The 17,151-nt window shown below is 42.9% G+C and overlaps 2 protein-coding genes across 2 annotated transcripts in view; one reads left to right on the plus strand and one right to left on the minus strand.

The window, feature by feature from the left end:
- Positions 1-15,321: 15,321 nt before the first annotated feature.
- On the minus strand, positions 15,322-15,846 carry LOC101598449 (small integral membrane protein 15-like). The gene has a single exon (XM_012951733.2). It carries the CDS (start codon positions 15,566-15,568, stop codon positions 15,338-15,340), a length of 231 nt encoding a protein of 76 aa, XP_012807187.2. The 5' UTR covers positions 15,569-15,846; the 3' UTR covers positions 15,322-15,337.
- Positions 15,847-17,003: 1,157 nt separating this feature from the next.
- Positions 17,004-17,151, plus strand: part of Nup93 (nucleoporin 93) — a 126,378-nt gene continuing 126,230 nt past the window's right edge. Inside the window, exon 1 of the mRNA XM_045131655.1 lies at positions 17,004-17,089. The gene's annotated coding sequence lies outside the window, so the exon portion shown is untranslated. The remainder of the gene's footprint in view (positions 17,090-17,151) is intronic.

Below are 17,151 nucleotides of genomic sequence, written 5' to 3' on the forward strand. Positions count from 1 at the left end.
AACTGCTGAAAAAGAGCTCCTACCACCTCTCAGCCACACTGTCCCCTCTGGAAATTGGCTTGCTGCTCTCCTGCAATGTGTTGCAGTAAGTTCTCCCTGTCTTTTTGTGCCTTTGGTAAGCTCTTTTTGTTACCTCTATAGCTCTCTGTATGTTGTTTTGCATGGTAGTTAATGGGCATCTGGCTTGTTTCCAGTTGTGTGCTATGATGAGCTCTGTGGCTGTGCCCATTCTTCTCATGTTTTCTGGAGCCCCTGTGTAAGAGCTTCTCTTGAGTGATTACTTAGGAGCTGGAATTGCTGGATTTTACAGTATATAAAGATTCAGCTTTGGGCTGGAGAGATGGTTTAGCTGTTAAGGTGCTTGCCTGCGAAGCCTAAGAACCCAGGTTTGATTCTGCAGAACCCACATAAGCCAGATGCATATGGTAGCCTGTACATCTGGAGTTTGTTTGCAGTGGCTAGAGGCCCTGGTGTGCCTATTCTCTCCCCAACCCCCAATAAATAAAAAAAAATAAAATACTTTTAAAAATTTTTTTAAAGACTCAGCTTTAAAAGATAATGGCTCCAAGTTGGAAAGATGGCTCAGTGATCAAAGGTGCTTGCTTGCAAAGCCTAGCAGTCTGGATTTGATTCCCCAGGACCCACATAAAGCCAGACACACAAAGTCGTGCGTGTATGTGAGTTTGTTTGTTGTAGCAAGAGGATTTGGCACACTCATACTCACTCTCTCTGCTCTTAAATAAACAAAATATTTTTTTACAAAGATAAAGGCTCTTATTTCTTTTTTTTTTAATATTTTATTTTTATTTATTTATTTAAGAGAGAGAAAGGGAGACTGGGCACACCAGGGCTTCCAGCCATTGCAAATAAACTCCAGATGGGCCTGGGGAATTGAACTGAGGTCCTTTGGCTTTGTACACAAGCACCTTAACCGCTATGCCATCTCTCCAGCCCCTCTTATTTCTTTGGATTATCTTTGTTTCTTGCATGCATTTTAAAAAAATCATTTGTTTGAGAGGTGGGGAGGGAAGAGAGTATGGACAGGCATGCCAGGGCCCTTTGTCGCCACCACGCCTGGCTAATTTTTTTTTGTCAATTTTCATGAGCATTGATTGATGCCATTAAAAATTATTCTTTACATAAGGGAAAAAGCAAGGTAAAAGTAGAAAACATTACTCAGACTTAAGACACTCTTATCTTTGTGGCTAGTTCCTGTCCACAGCAGGATCTGGATACATATTTAATAGTGTGAGGACAAGTGTACTCCATATGTATTATTAATTAGCACTGATTTTTACAGACAGGCAATAATATGGTGGTGCTATTCCCAGGCACTTACGTCCATGATACTCATTGCCTTAGTTTCCCTGTGTATTTATTTACTTATTTATTTTTAAGTATTTTTATTTCTTTATTTGAAAGAGAGAGAAAGGGGCAGACAGAAATGGCATGCCAGGGCCTTTAGTTACTGCAAAGGAACCCCAGACGCATTCGCCACCTTGCACACCTGGTTTACGTGGGTTCTGGGAAATCGAACCTGAGTCCTTAGGCTTTGCAGGCAAACTGCTAAGCCATCTCTCCAACTCTTCCTTATGTATTTAAAGAAATCAGGAAATAGAAATTACTCCAGGAAAATGGACTTATTAATAGTTTAGACAAAAGGAGATGATGGAGAAAGAAGTCATTTACCCCACTGTGCCTATGGCCATCATATAATAAATATCTAGAAAGCCACGAGACAAAGGCTGGAACTAGAGATAGACTGATTGGTCCTCTTGTGGGGTTAAAGAGGCCTGGGACCCAGGTTGTCTCCACTCTCTGTTTTAAAGGCAGTTATTTATTTATTTATTTTTGGTTTTCAAGGTAGGGTCTCACTCTAGCCCAGGCTGACCTGGAATTGGAATTCACTATGTAGTCTCACGGTGGCCTCAAACTCATGGTGATCCTCCTACCTCTGACTCCTGAGTGCTGGGATTAGAGGCGTGTGCCACTGTGCCCAGCTTGAGAAAAGAGTTCTGTGTGACATAAGATCCCCACTTATTGTAGTTCTGGCAGAGCTCCTTGTTCATAAGCCCATTCTTTTGGCATAAGCCTATTCCCCTGATGGAAGCTTCTTGTATTATTTCTATGGAGGGCAGCCTCAGTTGTGGATTCCTGCATTCCTGTTACACACACTCTTTATTTTTTTTTTGAGATTGGGTCTCATGTAGCCCAGACTGGTCTCAAACTTGCTATGCACCCAAGGGTGACCTTGAACTTTGGCTCCTCTTTGCTTCTAACTCACAGGTGCTGGAATTACAGGCATGTGCCACCACACAGTTTATGTAATACTGGGGATCTGAACCCAGGGCCTCCTGCATGCTACAAAAGCTCTCTTCAAAGTAAATGACATCCTCAGCCCTGTTTGTGTGTGTGTGTGTGCCTGAGACAGAGTTTCACTGCGTAGCCCTGACTAGCCTGGTACTCACTATGTAGACCAGGCTGAATTGAATTTGCCTCAGTCCTCTCCTGGTACAATAGCCCACTATTCCAGGATTTGTTTTGTTTTGTTTTGGTTTCTGTTTTTGTTTTCACTCTAGCCCAGGCTGATGTGGAATTCACTATGTAATCTCAGGGTTGCCTGAAACTCACAGCAATCCTCCTACCTCTGCCTTCTGTGTGCTGTGATTAAAGGTGTGCTCCACCATACCTGGCATATTCCAGAATTTTTACACACTAATTTTCAGCATAGGATCATGGTTACAGTGTGACAAATTAATAATTCAAGCCATGCAGACACATGCTCTGTCAACCATAAGCATCATTACTTGTAGAGAAGCATGATTATAATAAATATAAAAAACTAGTTAAAAAATAATTCAAGGGCTGGAGAGATGCCTTAGTGGTTAAGGCACTTGCCTGCAAAGCTTAAGGACCCATGTTCAACTTTCCATGTCCCACATAAGCCAGATGCACAAGGTGATGGAAGTGTGCAAGGTTGCACATGCACACAAGGTGAGGCATGTATCTGGAGTTTGTTTACAGTGGCTAGAGGCCCTGGTATGCCAATTTTCTCTCTCTCACACACAATAAAAAATATAATTCAAGTGTGGGGCTAATGATATGTGTCAGGAGCCATTTTGGCTGGACTTGTATCCATAGCTCTGGGCTTTTGGCAGCAACACTAGCAAAACTATAGCAAGGCTTTAGCAAAACTACAGCACCTACATGTAAGCAAGATTATATATATTCAGTGTCAGGAAGCCATTTGGCTGGCCTTAATAGTCTTTTGTACTGAGAAGTGATTGAAGTGCAAAAACTCTGTAGCAGGAAGGTTTTTTTGACAGAAAATTGTGTGAGACTCAGGGAAATTTGTCCATGGAAAAACTGTTTATAAGAAGATATAAAAAGGAATGCTGTGAAATAAACCTTGCTTCAGTCCTGGCTTGAGTCCTTGCTTCAGCCCTGGACTGGAGTCCTTGCTTTCAGTCTTTCTTCTGTCTTTCCTTAATCCTCACTCCCCATCAGGCTCAAACCCTTTCAGCCGGCAGGCTCCAGCAGATATGACTCAATGATAGGGTGTGTGTTCATTATACTAGCTATGGTTCAATGCTTAGTACAACACTGTAAAATGAAGCAAAACTGGATATAATTTTTTTTCTTTTTAAAGCTTTACTTTTATTTAGTTATTAGAGACAGAGAGATAGAGAAGGAGAGGGACAGATATAGAGAGTTAGAATGGGCGAGCCAGGATCTCTAGCCACTGTAAACAAACTCCAGATGCATGTACCATGTTCATCTAGCTTATGTGGGACCTGGAGAATCAAACCTGTGTCCTCAGTCTTCGCAGGCATGGGCCTTAACTGCTCAGCCATCTCTCTAGCCCCTGGATATAATTTCTTAAGCTGAAGTTTGTGCCCTCTTGAAATTTATATGCTAAAATTCTAACCCCAAGGTGATGAAATTAGTAGGTGGAACTTTTGGCGGGCCATTAGGTTATGAGAGTTGAGTCTTGAGATTGGGGTAGTGTCCTAAAAGACAAACTGAAAAGCTCTCTTGCCCTTTCTGTCATGTGAGGATATAGCAAGAAGACAGGTGTGTACAAAATTTTTTTACCAAAACCAGGAAGTAGGATCATATAGGACATGGAACCTGCCAGTGCTTTGAGCCAAGACTTGTTAGGCTACAGAACTATACAGAACTATGAGAAATAAATTTTATTGTACATAAGCAACCAGTGTGCAGCACATTTTCTGTTTTTAAATATTTTTTATTTATTTGACAGAGAAAGAGGGGGAGAGAGAATGGGTGCACCAGGGTCCAGCTACTGTAAATGAACTCCAGGCATGTGTGCCCCCTTTTGCATCTGGCTAACATGGGTCCTGGGGAATTGATCCTGGGTCCTTTGACTTTGCAGGCAAGTGCCTTAACCTTTAAGCCATCCCTCCAGCCCACACTTTCTGTTCTTAATATGGGCCTTTACTATGTAGCTCAGGCTGGGTTTAGGCTTGTAGTTCTCCTGCCTCAGCCTCCTGGGATTGCTGGCATTTCCAGCATATGGTATTTTGTTATAGTAGCTTGAACAAACTAAGACACTGTTAAAGTGACAAGGACAGAATTTAATCAGTAAGGTACCATTACAATAGGAAAAATATCCAGAGGGAGTGAAACTGAACTTTGATTTGTATGGAGGTGAATGGGCAACTTAAGGACAGAATGAGATGAGGGGCTAGGAGAGGGGTGAGTAGGGGCTCATAGAGCCAGAAAAGGGAAAAATAACCAAAAGCAGGAAGGAGATGGTGCATGTGAAACCCATCTGTGTTACCAATGGGTGCTTGTGGAAAGTAACATCCTGTCCTTCCACACAGGCAGGGCCATTTCTTCAGATTTCCCTGAGAACAAACAGTAAAATTTTTCTGTAGCTTTAAGTTTCCTTAAGTACACGTTAAAAATTATTTATTTATTTGAGAGAATGAATGAGTGAATATTGCTGTGCCAGAGCTTCTAGTTATTCCAAACAAACTCCAGATGCACGGGCCACCTTGTATATCTGGCTTTACATGGGTACTGAGGAATCAAACTTGGGTCTTCAGGCTTTGCAGTAAAGTACCTTAACTGCTAAACCATCTCTCTAGCCCTGAAGCAGACATTTCAAGAGTGATAAATCATCCTGGGGCTATGGCTCTGAACTACTAGAAACTATGTTGTGTTTTGTTCTTTTTTTTTGTAGTTTTTGCCAGCCCAAACCCTACTAATGCTTAAGGCTCAGTTAAGGTGTCACTTCCTTCAGGAAGGCCTCTCTCACTTCTGACCTGCCATACTGGGTTATGAAAGGTTAGTGAATCAGTGACCTCAGACCACAGACCTTGGTGGACCATAAAACTTTCCTGGACCCCAGCTTAAGGACATCTGTTAAAAAGCAAGCTCTTAGCCGGGCATGGTGGAGCATGCCTTTAATCCCAGTACTCAGGAGGCAGAGGAAGGAGGATCACCATGATTTTGAGGCCACCCTGAGAGGACATAGTGAATTCCAGGTCAGTCTGAGCTAGAGTGAGATCCTACCTCGAAGAAAAAAAAAAAAAAAGGCAAGCTCTTGACATCAAAATAAAAGCAAGACTGATTGAGAGGGGGAGAGAATATGATGGAGAGTGGAGTTTCAAAGGGGAAAGTGGAGGGGGAGGGAAGCAGCATGGGTTATTGTCTACAATTATGGAAACTGTTAATAAACAATAAATTAAATTTAAAAAATCAAGCTCAAGCCAGGCATGGTGGCATACACCTTTAACCCCAGCTCTTGAGAGGCAGAGGAAGGAGGATCACCGGGAGTTAGAGGCCACCCTGAGACTACATAATGAATTCCAGGTCAGCCTAGGCTACAGCAAGACCTACCTTGAAAAAAAAAAAAGTTCATAACTCAAAGACCTGGCCTCAAGAGCTAACAGGACACCTGGGCAGGCAATTAGTCCTTACCTTCCATTCTTCACTTCCAAACTGTTGGAGACGAGGAGATGAGCCCTGAACAGACCTTTGCCCTGAGATAACCTCTGTCCTGAGCAATTTCTGCCCTGAGCAACTTCTGACCTTTCCTCATCCCCCTACCCTGCCATACCTAACTGATTCCATCCCCTCACCCCGCCACACCTAACTAATTAACATCCTGCCTGGTGACTGCAGAGACGTGAGAACTATACCATGAATTCTTGGAATAACTGCAAACTGTCCTAGGCCAAAGGCCAAGAAGATTCTGTAACTTTCCACCACCTGCCTCCTCCAGCCCCCCCCTCACCCAAGACCCTAATCCTAACCCTTAAAAAGGCCGCTGTGACTCAATAAAATTGGACTCTTGACAAGTGTACATTTGCTTGAGTCTCTTCCTCTCTCTCGCCCATCTTATTTCAGGTTAGGGTCCCCCTCACCCCCATGAATAACTAGGTCCCGCGGGACAGGACACGTGGCGCCCACCTGAATGGAATTACAACTCAGCAGAAGGTAGGGAGCAACTGACAGTCTACCGCCAGGCTCTGATGGCAGGTCTCAGGGGGGCTGCCTGCCGCCCCGCGAATCTGGCTAAGGTAACCTCCCTCTGTTTTTTTTAGAATGCTTGATGGAGGCTTCCTGGAGATATACTCCTTTTGGCCCTACTTCTCCGGGTCAACAGGCAGCGATAACAATGACATAGATAAGGCAGTCCGCTCCAGACATTAAAAAGAAATTACAACATCTGGAGGGTTTACAAGATCTAGCTTTGACACACATAATTAAGGAAGCTGAAAAGGTTTATCATAAGAGAGAGAGAAAAAGAAAAGAAAGAAAAAAAAAAGGAAGCAGAAGAGAGAAAAAATAACGGGAAAAGGAGACAAGAAAGGAACTTAAATAGGATATTGGCTGCAGTGATAGAAAAAAAAAATTTTCAGGCTTAAGTATGTTGGGATAGTTTGCTTGAGCTTTATCAAATTTAAGTCATGGGTAAAACATAAAATTGTTTTATGTTAATAAAAAATTTCTGTGAGGGCTGGAGAGATGGCTTAGCGGTTAAGTGCTTGCCTGTGAAGCCTAAGGACCCCGGTTCGAGGCTCGGTTCCCCAGGTCCCACGTTAGCCAGATGCACAAGGGGGCGCACGCATCTGGAGTTCGTTTGCAGAGGCTGGAAGCCCCGGCACGCCCATTCTCTCTCTCTCCCTCTATCTGTCTTTCTCTCTGTGTCTGTCGCTCTCAAATTAAAAAAAAAAAAAAAATTTTCTGTGGTGCATGAAATCAATAGTTATCAAGTTTAAGCCAAAATCATTGGTTGTCAAATAATGTTTTTTTCTTTCAAAAAGATTTATCAAGGGTTATATTAATATTTAGCTAGCTGTTTGGGCTCAGAAAAGACCAGATTCTACTCTGTTATATGTAAAGTAACTGTCTCAATTTTGGCATCTTAAGTCCAGTGCTTATAACAAAATTAACCCTTAAGACATATTCCCTACTTTAGGGCACAGCCTCATGCTCAAACAATGGTCCTCATCTGAGAAAAATAATAAAAAAAAAAAAAATCAAGCTCCATGGTTCTGTTTCCAATGTTCTCTGGGTAATTTGTACCCACACAGGTATCTGAACTAATCAAAGATGTTTTCACACAGGTGCTAAGACCTTATACTGTCTTACTTGTTTTCTAGGTTAAATAAGTTAAGTTTGTAAATCAACTGGTACTGTTTTCAAGACTGATAACAGGTTCTGCCTATACTTATAAATGTTGGATATTTAAAATGGGAGATGTGCCTACTTTCTATACCTCAGATATATGGCTTATGCTACCACAGTACAACAAAAATTTTAAAGATAGGACAAAATGATTTTAGAAGCCCTGTGCCATTCTTTAGTTAAGTCTATTTCAGTAATTAAATATGCTCCATATGTATGTACATCCAAGCTGATGTAACTTCCTTTCTAAGTGTGTTAATCACCTATGTAGAAGCCAAAGCCAATTGGAACCATCGGAGTAAAAAGTGTCAATATTTTGGCCTGTGCTCCCATGCCATGAGGCCACTGGAGATGATGGGATACTTCTACACTGGCCCCCTGGTGAGTCACCTGTCTTCCTGAGCAGGGAAGATATGGAGACCCAAACAAAAGTGGTGTACAATGTAAAACAGGAGAGTTACAATTGAGAAGCAATCAGTCCTCCTGACTTCCCAAAGAAGGGAAAACTACTTGGCCAGCATGGCCCTGACTCATCCTAACAGGCAAAAGACACCAGTAAGCTATGGGGCTACTCCTGTGTCCCTAAAGTCTCTTTGGAGAGCCATTAATGACCTCCAAAATTAATCCTTAATTAACTTTTGGCTATCTGCAAGGTCTTAAACACTCAGAGAAAAGTGTATAACCAAAGATAAAAAATAGCTCTTTATTATTAAGATTAAATGTTATGTATATGTTTCTGATAACTCTGCTAGCATCTCATCTGTTTTACAAGCCATGTTAAATACTACTGTACCATTTAATGAACAGTTCTGAAAGAAAATCTCAGCCAGCTCATCCTCAGATGGTCCTGAGATAATCCAAGCCTGTCTACCTGAATTCCCTCGACCTACAAAAAGACCAGTTTGCTGTGTGTTCACTTCTCAGTAACTCCTTACTTTTATTCTTTCTTTCCAAAGTTATCTTTCAAGATTATCTTCCTACACTCTGGGGTACATTAAAATAGTTCCCCTCTCTAGGAGAGATTCTCTAACTGCAACAAGTCTCCAATTTGTGTCCCGTTCAGCAGGAAGTAGTAAATGATCTGATGTCTTCGACCCAGCCCCCTAAAGCAGTTAGAGTGTCTTCTCATGAGAGGGAGAAATAAAAGGGAAATAGACTGTCTATACCATACGTTCCTGTTGTCATAGATAAAGTTTACTTAAAATAAGTTTATTTAAAGTTCCTCAAATAAAATTATAGAGCTTGATTGAAATGCCATACAGATTAAAAGTTCTAGGACCTCCCTTTTATGAGGGAATTGCCATCCTTACATCTCCTTTGTCTACTAACAGTGCAGAGGGATTATTCTGGCACTCTGCCCCAGAGGGGGGTATTACTCTTGCATCCATTTCCGGCCTCGGACTGTGTCTATTAGGTCCTGATATGCTCCCTCCTCTGACTCTTGAACCAGTATGCAACCAAACTGCTATTATCAATGACTCCTTTATATATACTAAAGCCCCTAGTAACTCCTATCTTGCTTATTCCATAGGGCTGACTCCCTTTATTGTCAACAAGGACTTTTTACAGACTAAGGACTATTGTGTTGTAGTTATAGTTTTGCCACGATTTTTCATTCATGATTCTGAAAGTTTTACAACTACTATAGATCAAGGCATTGCCATTAGACCAAAAAGAGAGCCTTTAACTGCCCTCACCCTGACTGTGCTCCTGGGACTTAGTGCTGCAGGGGCCGGGACAGGTATTGCCTCGCTGGTAACCTCCCAACAGCATTTTTCACAACTCAGTGCCTTAGTGGACAGAGATCTTAACCTCATACATGAGGGGATACAAGATCTCAAAGATTCTTTGGCCTCGCTCTCTGAGGTTGTACTTCAAAACTGGAGAGGGCTAGATTTGGTGTTCTTAAAGGAAGGGGGACTCTGTGTAGCCCTCAAAGAAGAATGTTGTTTTACTTAGATAAGACTGGGCTAATACAAAATAGCCTTGATAAAGTTAAAAGAAATCTAGAGGATAGAAAAAGGACTCGAGAACAACAAGAATCTTGGTATAAAAATTGGTTTTCCACATCTCCCTGGCTAACTACTTTGCTTCCCAGTCTTTTAGGCTCTTTTGTTGGATTCCTTTTGCTTATCTCCTTTGGCCCCTGGGCCTTCAGACGACTAACCAGTTTCATTAAGAGTCAGGTAGATTCTGCAATCAAGCCGGTGGAAGTCCACTACCTCGCCTCGCCACAGAAGAAACATCTGCCGCTGACCCACCAAAAGAACAAGACAACCCCCCATCTCGACCCTTAGACTTCACCTCCCTGCAAAAACCCACCCTGGGGTGGAAATTTTGGTCCCGCCCCTCCGAATAATAACTCAGGTCTCCGCGACCCCTCATACTAATTGGCTACCAAACATATTTCCTCCAGGATCCTTACGGGGCTTTGACGGTCTTTTTGAGAGCAAAATGCGTTACATTTCCACAGTGAGTGGTCTGGTAAGTCAGCGACGGAACGGGTGGCTAAGTCTCGACCTGCCTAAGACAGGACGACCTCGCCGAGAGGAGGCCGATCCAATGACGGGTAAGGGTCCAGCACTGCTCTTCTAACAGGCTCAGACCCCGTTTGTGCCCCTTGTTCTAAGGTCAATCCAAATGACTTTATTGAAATCAATGACCTATGAGTAACAGCGCTCAACCTACTCTGGGGAACGCTTGCCTCTCTGATGTAAGGTTGTTGTCAGGTTGCTCCTCTGGATCCATTTCTACTCTTAAACAAAAATAATTGGCCACCAAAACAAGCCCTTCTTTGGGACATCATTAAGGGGGTCGCGGTAACCTCCCTATCCTGGTCCTTGTATACAGAAGAGGGGGAGATGTTGGACACCAGGAGATGAGCCCTGAACAGACCTTTGCCCTGAGATAACCTCTGTTCTGAGCAATTTCTGCCCTGAGCAACTTCTGACCTTTCCTCATCCCCCTACCCTGCCATACCTAACTGATTCCATCCCCTCACCCCGCCACACCTAACTAATTAACATCCTGCCTGGCGACTGCAGAGACGTGAGAACTATACCATGAATTCTTGGAATAACTGCAAACTGTCCTAGGCCAAAGGCCAAGACGATTCTGTAACTTTCCACCACCTGCCTCCTCCAGGCCCTCCCCTCACCCAAGACCCTAATCCTAACCCTTAAAAAGGCCGCTGTGGCTCAATAAAATTGGACTCTTGACAAGTGTACATTTGCTTGAGTCTCTTCCTCTCTCTCGCCCATCTTATTTCAGGTTAGGGTCCCCCTCGCCCCCATGAATAACTAGGTCCCACGGGACGGGGTACCAAACACCTCCCCATCCCTTACCCTTTATATCACCAATCTCCCACATTCAAGAGCAGCAGAAGTTTTATCTCGGGAGATCTGCTGCCCCTCCAATAAAAATAGTTGTACAGGCTTTTTTTCTTCCCTCTTCAATTCTCACATTGTTCTAGCCAATCCTAAATTCTAACAGGTTAAATCCCCTTAGCATCCTTGTATAGCATGACAAGGAAGTACAGTCTATGTAGTTGGCTTCCACACTGGGACATAAGGACTGAGCCTTACTCATTTGGGACACATTATGAGCACTAATACATTTTGGATGAGTGGATATTCCACAACCTTAGCTGCTATTCTATGTGCTGGATAAGGTTGCATCTCCTAATCTTTATCCTGACTATAGTCCTCTCTCTACCCAGAGGCCAGAGGGATCCTTTACAAAGGTGAGTCAGTTCATGCCATACCTATGGCCTCCCATTTGCATAAAGAACTTCTACTGTCTTTCATGGCCAACAGGGCCTGCCAGGTTTAGTCAGAGTCCTTGCTTACTGGCTTCTAACTATGACCCTTCTTTGTATTCTCCAAATACTAAGCTTGTTTCCTCTTAGCTTTCATTTCCGTTCCCTCAGCTTGGAACGCTCTGTAGCTGACTCTGCAGGCCTGGCCAGGTGGTAGGGAAGGAAGCCGATGGGCAGACAGCACTGAGATTCTAACAGTAGCTAACTGTAGGATAAAAGCCAGGCATCTCTACCTTTTATGTCTGTCTTCTTCTTTTTTTTTTTTAAGTTTTTATTTATTTATTTGAGAGTGACAGACACAGAGAGAAAGACAGATAGAGGTAGAGAGAGAATGGGCACGCCAGGGCTTCCAGCCTCTGCAAACGAACTCCAGATGCATGCGCCCCTTGTGCATCTGGCTAACGTGGGACCTGGGGAACCGAGCCTCGAACCGGGGTCCTTAGGCTTCACAGGGAAGCGCTTAACCGCTAAGCCATCTCTCCAGCCCTATGTCTGTCTTCTTTACTTGGGGTCACCTGCTTGAAATCTCTATGATAGGCTTGTTGATCCCTTAATGAGTGTATCTCCTTTTATTCTTTCTCAAGGCTAAAGGCACTGAAGTAAGTAAGTCATTGTTTGTTTATTTATTTGAGAGAGAAAAAGAGAGAAGGGGGTGGGGAGAGACAGAGAATGAGCATGCCAGGGCCTCCAGCTGCTGCAAATTAACACTAGATGAATGTACCACTTTGTGTATCTGGTTTATGTGGATCCTGGGAAATTGAACCTAGGATCTTTAGCTTTGCAGGCAAGCACCTTAACCATTTAAGCCATCTCTCCAGCCTAAGGACAGACCTCCTTCCCTAGATGTGTTATCCACAATGTTACAGGCTGCATCCTGAAGCAAAAATAATCATCTCCTAAGAATCAGACTGATTTCCTTCAAGAATGACAGCAACAGGACTTTATTGAACAACTTTACAGAATAGTAATCAATCTGATCACACTTTGACCAGGATTACTTAATTATGCAAACTTCTTGTCTCTGTGCCCCAATTCTTCCTTTGTTTAAACCTAAAACTACATGGTCAGTACCATGTAGATGAACTTGGGGTAAGTATGTTAGATGGCTGGTGAGACATTAGCAGGCCTGATGTCATTGAAGATGAACTCCTCTCAAATCAGCTTTGGACCCCTCCCCCTCCTATGTACCTGGTATCACACTAATTTTGAGGAAGGGGAAGCATCATAATTGCCTTCCTTAGAATAAGATATGCTGTGGTTAAGAGTCACTAACCCCCTTTACAAATGGCTTGGTCAGAGGATGATTAATAATACACTTTGATAAAGACAGCAAGAATTGCTCAAGCAATTCTTGAGATCTCTTGTGATGAAAATCCTGTTTTATAGTGCCAAGAGAAACAGTCTAAGGCCACATGGTAAAAAGAAACACAATACACCTGAACACATGTTAAGAGGATGGATAGAATCTCCAACATACATTTACATGCCCCAGAAATCCCTCCCTTAATGCAGTTAGTTGCTTATAGGCCTTCACTTTTTTTTTTTTAAAGAAGGTAAAATTATTTATTTATTTGAGAGAGAGGGCAGGGGAGAATGGATGAGCCAGGGCCTCCAGCCACTGCAAACAAACTCCAGACATATGTGCTACCTTATGCATCTGGCTTATGTGGGTAATGGGGGACTGAAACTGGGTCCTTAGGCTTTCCAGACAAGTGCCTTAACTGCTAAGCATAACTCCAGCTCCAGACCTTCACATTTTTTTTTTTTTTTTCCTGAGGTAGGGTCTCACTCTAGCCCAGGCTGACCTGGAATTCACTAGGTAATATCAGGGTGGCCTCGAACTCATGGTGATCCTCCTACCTCTGCCTCCCGAGCACTGGGATTAAAGGCGTGCACCATCATGCCTGGCTTCAGACCTTCACTTCTTTTTTTCTCTTTATGAAAAAGTATCAAATTTATTTCAATATATCATTTAATTTTTTAAATTAGGATTACTGATCAATTACAGTAACTTAATATTCATTATCAAAGGTGCAAAAAACATTAATAAGATATTAAATACTACAGTGATAAAGTTACTAGACCATGCATTTAGAAAAACCATGTTTAGTATTTGAAAGTTCCAGTTTTACTAGGTATTTGCTCTGTACTTGTAATTATAGCATGTTCTATTCTCATTTCGATATAATTTATCTAGTTTGTGCAATCACTACTATGCTGTTCAAAATTTTTTAAATTTAAATTTTAAGCCTTTCTCTGCCACTTAGGAAGTAGGATTTAACTGTTTACTTATTCTTTACAGAAGATTGAATTTTTTTTTCTTTTTTTATCTTTTCACAATTTTTATTAGCATTTTCCATGACTATAAAAAATACCCCATGGTAATACCCCCCCACACACACTTTCCCCTTTGAAATTCCATTCTCCATCAGAAGATTGAAATTTTAATTTTCACTTTGATCCTGTTTGATTAAAAAAAATAAATCATGACACCACTGCCACATGAGTTTAAAACAGAATGTAATAAAAACAAGTCCTGGGCTGGAGAGATGGCATAGCGGTTAAGTGCTTGCCTTTGAAGCCTAAGCACCCCGGTTTGAGGCTGGATTCCCCAGGACCCATGTTAGCCAGATGCACAAGGGGGTGCACACATCTGGAGTTCGTTTGCAGTGGCTGGAAGCCCTGGCGCGCCCATTCTCTCTCTTACTCTCTATCTGCCTCTTTCTCTCTCTGTCACTCTCAAATAAATAAATAAAAATCTTAAAAAAAATAAAAACAAGTCCTATCTATATAATCAGCAAATTATCAGATAAGACATGTTAACTGTCTCACAGCTGTCATAAGCACAAGGAAACGCTGATGCCCAAGTACAATAGCACTTGGCATTTTGTCTGCAAGCTTTACACCAGTGTTTCTGTTCTCAGCAACTCATCTAGGAAAATGGCAGTGCTCAGAAATACAAAAGCTATTATGTCCAGCAGGTGGTCCTCTACATGGCCAGTAAGAGAATTCTTTATAAAATTACATTAAAAATGCAAAATGTCTTGATAATTACCACCTCAAAGGTCAATGTGAGAAAAATGCAAAAAAATGGACATACTCATTAATATCATTTCCCTTTGAGAAAAAGTCAGCAATGCTTCTATTCCAAAAAATAAGAAATAATGATTCTAAAATTGTGATTAATATACTGTATGTCTTTCAAGCCAACATAAACTTTTCACTTCCAGAATAGAACCTCATTTTAAACCAATATTTGAATCAAGTTCATAGTCCTAAAGCCATTTTTCTTCATATAGTGTTTTCACTTGAAAACATAAGCTGCAAAATGGCACCCAGCTGTCAGTTATAAAGAACTACAAGTTGAGCATCCCTCAACAGAAATACTGACCAGTAATATTTTAGTTTTTCAGACCTTACGAGTATTTGCATAACACCTTGCTGATGGGATCGAAGTCTAATCAAAGTTCATCTCCATCTCATTTAACCTGAAGAGAATGTTATTTTCAGTGCTCCTGTATCTTAGCTGCAGCCCTTCACAAGTTCAGGTGTGGAACCTGCTGCCTGCAGCATCATGTCTGCACATGTTTCACATTTGAGAGGGGTTTGGATTTTCAGATTAAACATGCTCCAGTATGGTAAATGCCAATTCATAGTAACTTTCGGCAGAAACCAACAAACGTCTATACCAGCCTAAAAGTTACTACAGTATCGAGGTCAGAACATGATTCTCCTATATGGTCAGATGTAATTTATTAAGTATTACTTCCATGAACATGAATGAAACCTTAGCGAGTCCTTCCAAAGCTGCACGATTTCCAAATGATTTTTCTCCAGTTACACAACCTCTCCATTCCTTCAATCTTTTTTTTTTTTTAGTTGTTTAGCTTTGGCAATATTTTCTTGACGTTTTTGCTTCTTCTTTTGCTCTTTCTCCTTGGCCTCAATCATCTTGGCCAATTTCCAGGACAGGACAGCGCTTGCTAGGAAGAGTGGAGTGAGAGCCAGCATGACTGTTGTAAGGAAGCCATATGGGTCTTTTGCAGCCCATTCCACTACATACTCAGCCCACGCCTTTATGTCAAACATTTTTGTGACAGTCTTAGGAAACTTCTGCTTGAGTAGTGATCTCTATTCTTTTCCTGGGCTTATCAGTAGGCCAAACAATCTCAGATGATCCGTGGTCGTTGTCTTTAGTTGTACAATACACTTCTGAGAGGATTTAATTCACCACATGGGAAGCAGCCCCGGCGGAAGCCGCCAGACCTTCACTTTTTGAGATGTAACTCAGAAATTCTTTTTATTTTTATTTTATTCTGCTTTGTTCTCATGCCGGGAGCTGAGATATCTACTCTGCCTTCCCTGTTGTTTTCCTCTCAAACTAATAAAATTGTCCTTGAGTCTGAATTCAAGCATATTTTTATTTTTTATTTTTTGGTTTTTCGAGGTAGGGTCTCACTTTGGCTCAGGCTGACCTGGAATTCACTATGTAGTCTCAGGGTGGCCTCGAACTCTCGGCGATCCTCCTACCTCTGCCTCCTGAGTGCTGGGATTAAAGGCGTGCGCCACCACGCCCGGCTCAAGCATATTTTTAAATTCTTTTATCTATGAGACTAAGAACCTGTAGTTACAACTAGAAGCCTTTATCTGTCCCTCTTCCCAGTGTAACTGACTGGCAGAGCCTAGCTGGTTGGGGATGAAGGACCCCACCATTTTACCCTAAAAGCTCTAGTAAGACTTTTTTCATCACTTTTCAGCGGGGATGTGATCTCAGAGAGGTAGCCACCCAATCATTCTCTCCCACAACTTTGTTTTTTCAAATATAGGGAGAGTGCTGGAGAGATGGCTTAGCAGTTAAGGCGCATTCCTGCGAAGCCTAAGGACCCAGGTTCGATTCTCCAGGTCCCACTAAGCCAGATGCACAAAGTGGCGCATGCGTCTGGAGTTCGTTTGCGGCGGCTAGAAGCCCTGGTGGCCCCATTCTCACTCTGTCTCTCTGACTGTAATAAATAAATTAAAAAAAAAAAAATAGAAAGAGAGAGAATAGACGCACCAGGGCCCCTAGCCGCTGCCAACAAAGTACAGATGCATGCACTACCTTGTGCAGCTGGCTTACATGGGTTCTAACCGCTAAGCCAGTTCTTCAGCCCTTTCTCATTACTTTTATTTCCTTCCTAGCCCTCCTAATAAATTGCAGTTATTTATTATTTCGTGTCCCTGGCCAGTCTGCACGAAAGCAGGGGATCCTGTGTGTCCCGTGTCCCCGGCGCCCGGAATAATAGCCCGGCACTTCCTTGGAGCTCTATTTGAGGTAGCGGGGACTGGTCACCCACCTTCTCTGAGCCTGCAATCGCGGAACCTCGAACCGTGACGAGGCAGGGAAGAGGGCGGCGGTCGCGGGCGCGTCAGGAGAGACAGCCCCGCCTCCGGCCCCGCCCACGCCCTTGTCCGCCCTCACGGGTGCTCACAAAGTTCATTCGGCGGCGCGGCGCGCGGGGCCTTGTGGGAGCTGCCCGCCCCGGCCAATCAGGAAGCGCGGGCGAGCGGCGCGAGAAGCGGCGGCCGCGTTCTTCGGCCGGGAGCCCGGTGGGCGGACTGCTGCAGTGCCGGGTAAGTGAGGTGGTCTGTGGCCACCCACGTGTCTTGTGTACCTGGCGTCTGTCCTTGAGCCG

Source organism: Jaculus jaculus, chromosome 1 (genome assembly GCF_020740685.1).
Source record: "Jaculus jaculus isolate mJacJac1 chromosome 1, mJacJac1.mat.Y.cur, whole genome shotgun sequence".
NCBI classification, from domain to species: domain Eukaryota; kingdom Metazoa; phylum Chordata; class Mammalia; order Rodentia; family Dipodidae; genus Jaculus; species Jaculus jaculus.

Bases quoted from the DNA above. Each gene is read 5' to 3' on its own strand.
- LOC101598449 (XM_012951733.2), bottom strand. From the start codon at position 15,568: ATGTTTGACATAAAGGCGTGGGCTGAGTATGTAGTGGAATGGGCTGCA.